General features: G+C 56.9%; 1 protein-coding gene across 1 annotated transcript; it reads right to left on the minus strand.

Moving 5' to 3' along the window:
* Positions 1-2,074: 2,074 nt before the first annotated feature.
* On the minus strand, positions 2,075-3,853 carry LOC112672616 (olfactory receptor 13A1-like). The gene has a single exon (XM_035707927.2). The coding sequence runs from the start codon at positions 3,801-3,803 to the stop codon at positions 2,871-2,873; it is 933 nt and encodes a 310-aa protein (XP_035563820.1). The 5' UTR covers positions 3,804-3,853; the 3' UTR covers positions 2,075-2,870.
* Between the last annotated feature and the right edge of the window lie 498 nt (positions 3,854-4,351).

Genomic DNA, 4,351 nt, shown 5'->3' on the forward strand with positions numbered 1-4,351 from the left:
GGCTCGGTATCCCTCGTGGGTCAGCGGAGACGCTGGTTTCCCAGGTTTCTGCTTGGCCTCCGTCGCGAGGAGCGGCTGCTGCTGCGTCTGCAGAGCCACCAGCTCTGTGCCTCGAGAGCCTCCACTTGACGCACAGCACTTTCCATGTCGACACGTCCGATTTGGCTTTTAATTAAGCCTCTGCATTTTTGTCTTCACTTACACTCACTTTTTTAGCACGGACCACGGGCTGCTTGGATGCAGTTACGGATTCCGTGTCCCGCGCGTGTTCTGCTCTATCTGCTCACCGACCTGCACCCTGGTCTGTCACGCTTCGGTTCTGCCCCTTTCGTCTGTCATCTCGAACGGATGCCGGACGCATGATTTCGTGTTGTCATGCACTTCAATCAGTTTATTAATAATATCTATTTGTAATATTAAGCTATTGACTTTTTTCCAGAAAAATGCCTCCTGTCTCTGTCAGTGTTTCTGGCCGGAAACGAGCAGGGTCCCGATCTGTTTGCCTCTGGGAGGCTCCTTGTAGGCACTTCGGGCGGAGCGGGCGGCCTTCGCTCGGGCTGGCGGGGCCTGCGTGGGCCCCGGAGCCCCTCCGTGTCCCCTCCTGAGCACCTGCAGTCCACGCCCCGGGAGGGTGGCCGGCACACGGCTTAGCTGAGGAAGGACGAGCCGAGTCCCAAGAGAGACCTGGTATTGCCAGCATTGGGGGGAGGGGGATGTGCAAGTTACATCAACAGTGAAATAAAATTTCTCCTTTGGGTTGGAAATTGTGGTGAAGCTACGGGAAAATTAATACATTTGTACATTATTTGCATTTTTTGAACAAAGAAACAAAATTTGACAGTTTCCATAAATATCCCCTCCGTGATGAATTCCACCTCCCCCACACTGTGCTCTGCATAAATACTCAGTGCTCACGTACTTGTAAAAAGATCCAGTGTAGTATTTTTTTTAAAGATTTATTCATTTATTCGTGATAGACATAGAGAGAGAGAGAGAGAGAGATAGAGGCAGAGACACAGGAGGAGGGAGAAGCAGGCTCCATGCAGGGAGCCCGATGTGGGACTCGATCCCAGGACTCCAGGATCATGCCCTGGGCCTAAGGACAGGTGCTAAACCGCTGAGCCACCCAGGGATCCCCAAGTGTAGTATTTTAATAACAGAAAAATGAAATAATTCAAACCTCCATTAATAAATACCTGACTAAATAAAATTACTTTGTACAGTAAAAAATTACAGAAATCTACAAATGGCGTGACAGACAGCTATCCAGTATTTGTTTAGCGACGCTCAACAAAAATTTTCTGGAAGAATGCAAAAGAAGAAATTAACAGGGATTCCTCTGGAGGTCGAAACGGGGTGTGTGTAAGCGGGGAGCACAGATCCGGGGAGGACCAACCACCCGTGGAACTGTTTTCACTCTTCCTGGAACATTTTGCAGGGATGAGACCTAGGTATCTGCTCTTACAGAGGAGAAGTGGGGGAAATAATTCAAGGTTGGTTGCAATCACTTTCTCCGGTCACCTGTCCAAGCCGCTGAGGAGATGTGGGAAATGAGGGAACTTCACGGCTTTACGGGGCAAAATCAGTGACAGTTCGGAAATAGCACCGAGCACCTGCAGAGTTGGGAGATGAGCCCTGAGTGGTCTCCAGGGAATCCGGGGAATCATGCACGGGAAGGGAGGGGGCTTGGCGGGTTCTCCGGAGAAACAGAACCAGCAGGAGGTACTCACACGCTCTTGGACTCGTGAGGATTTGCATTCACATCTATACACACGCGCACACACGTTACATAACATGCACACACACGTATACAACACGCACACCCCTGTAGCACGCGTATAGACAATACACGTGTGATTGCCTGCCTGTGTGCCGACCGACCGTACGGTGAGTGCGTGCATATACACACTGAGGTACATTGGGAGGTGTATTTATTTTTTTTTAATAAATTTATTTTTTATTGGTGTTCAATTTGCCAACATATAGCATAACACCCAGTGCTCATCCCATCAAGTACCCCCCTCAGTGCCTGTCACCCCCACCCCCCGCCCACCTCCCCTTCCACCACCCCTAGCTCGTCTACATTGGGAGGTTTATTATTGGGATTGACTCGAGTGTTCGTGGAAGACGAGAAGCCCCAATGGCCACCGTCTGCCACCTGCAGACCTGGAGCAGCTGATGGCGTGATTCGGCCACATCCAGAGGCCTGCAAATCAGGGGCTGTTTGCAAGCATGATTCTGAGTCTGGAAGCTGAAGAAGCAAGTACACCTTCCTTCTCTTTTTTGTCCCGTCCTGGCCTCCAGGGTCCTGGTGATGTCCCCCCCGTGCGTCAGGATGGTCTGTGATCTTCACGCCCATTCAGAGGCTCATGTCTCTCAGAGACACGCTCACAGACACAGCCCAAGGTGATGTCTGGGCAGCTGTCCCGTGTCCCAGAACCCAGTCGGGTCGACACAACGAAATCAGCCGTCGTAGGAGTTGCGTCCTCTGCAATTTGAGGCCAAGATCCGGTGGCCTGAGCAGAACCTTGGGGAGCCTCCCGGGGGCATGGGTGACGGGGCTGAGTCAGCTCCCGAGTCATGATGGTCAATAAGACGCGGGCGGGACTCCGAGTCGGGGTGCAGCCCAGGGATCTGCGAAGGAGCCGCGCGCCCCATGTAGACTAACATGGGTCAAATTCCGGGAGCTGCAGCCCGTCAGTAACAAGCGGCCGAAGCCACCGCTCCCCGAGGTGCCGTAGGCAACTCACAGGGGAGTGTTTTCCCGGCAAAGCCGTCTCGAGGGGGTCCGAGTCAACTCGCGCAGAGAGAGGGTGTTTATAGCGGGTGGGGTGCATGTCTCGGGGTCGCTGGTCCGAGAGCCCGCCCGTTTACAGGCTTTTGACCACGAGCGTCAAGACTTTCCTGAGGGCTGCCTTGACCTCCTTGTTCTTGAGGGAGTAGATGAGAGGGTTCAGGGTGGGGCTCACAGTGGAGTACAGTACGGCCATGACCTTGCCCATCCCTGGGGAGTAGCTGGAGCCAGGGCTCAGGTAGGTGTAGATGATGGTGGAGTAGTACAAGGTGACGGCGGTGAGGTGGGAGGAGCAGGTGGAGAAGGCTCGCTGCTTCCCCTCGGCTGTGCGGATCTTCAGGATGGTGGAGATGATGAAGCCGTAGGACACCACGGTGAGCAGGAAGTTCAGCATGGCGAAGAAGATGTCGGCCATCACGGCCATGATGTCGTTCACGAGCGTGGAGGAGCAGGAGAGCACCAGCACGGGGGGGATCTCGCAGAAGAAGTGATCGATCACGTTGGGCCCGCAGAAGCTGAGCCGCGTCATCAGGCAGGTGTTGACCCCGGCGCCCAGCACGCTGATGCCCCACACGGCGCCGGCCAGCGCCGCGCACACCCTGGGGCTCATGAGGGAGCCGTAGCGCAGCGGCCGGCAGATGGCCACGTAGCGGTCGTAGGCCATGGCCGTGAAGAGCAGCACCTCCCCCGCCACCGACCACGACAGGAAGTACATCTGGGCCATGCAGCCCCCGTAGGAGATGCTCCTCCTCTCTGCCAGCAGGATGTCCAGCAGCTTGGGCACCACGGTGCACGCGCAGGTGACGTCCAGCACAGACAGGTTGACCAGGAAGAAGTACATGGGCGTGTGGAGCCGCGGGCTGGAGGCGATGGCCGCCACGATGAGGAGATTCCCGCCCAGCGCCGCCGCGAAGAGGCAGAGGAAGAGCGCGAAGAAGGGGCCGCGCAGCCGCGGCGCGTCGGAGAAGCCCTGCAGGATGAACTCCGTCAGCAGCGTCCGGTTGCTCATGGCGCAGACTGGCCTCGGCTCCCGGCTCTGAGGCTGCAAGACAGGGCGCAGCTCACGGTCCGCGGTCCGCGCCGGGGCCCCTCGGGGTACCCCCCCCCCCATGAACGACGGCCAGCGTCCGGTCTGCTTGGGCAGCACAGCCACCAAGCTCCTCTCAGGAAGGGGCAGGAGTGCTCCATCCCCCACCTCCTGCCTCCATCCCCCACCTCCTGCCTCCATCCCCCACCTCCTGCCTCATCCTCCACCTACTGCCTCTTCCTCCTCCTCCTCCCTCCATCCTCCACCTTCTCCCTCATCCTCTACCTCCTGCCTCCATCCTCCGCCTCCTCCCTCCATCCTCTACCTCCTCCCTCATCCTCCACCTCCTCCCTCATCCTCCATCTCCTCCCTCACCCTCTGCCTCCTCTCTCCAACATCCACCTCCTCCCTCCATCCTCCACCTCCTGCCTCATCCTCCACCTACTCCCTCTATTCTCCACCTCCACCCTCATCCTCCACCTCCTCCTTCCATCCTCCACCTCCTCCCTCATCCTCCACCACCTCCCTCC

Source organism: Canis lupus, chromosome 28 (assembly GCF_003254725.2).
Source record: "Canis lupus dingo isolate Sandy chromosome 28, ASM325472v2, whole genome shotgun sequence".
In the NCBI taxonomy this organism is placed as follows: Eukaryota; Metazoa; Chordata; class Mammalia; order Carnivora; family Canidae; genus Canis; species Canis lupus.

Coding starts and splice junctions, on each gene's coding strand:
- LOC112672616 (XM_035707927.2), bottom strand. CDS start 3,803: ATGAGCAACCGGACGCTGCTGACGGAGTTCATCCTGCAGGGCTTCTCC.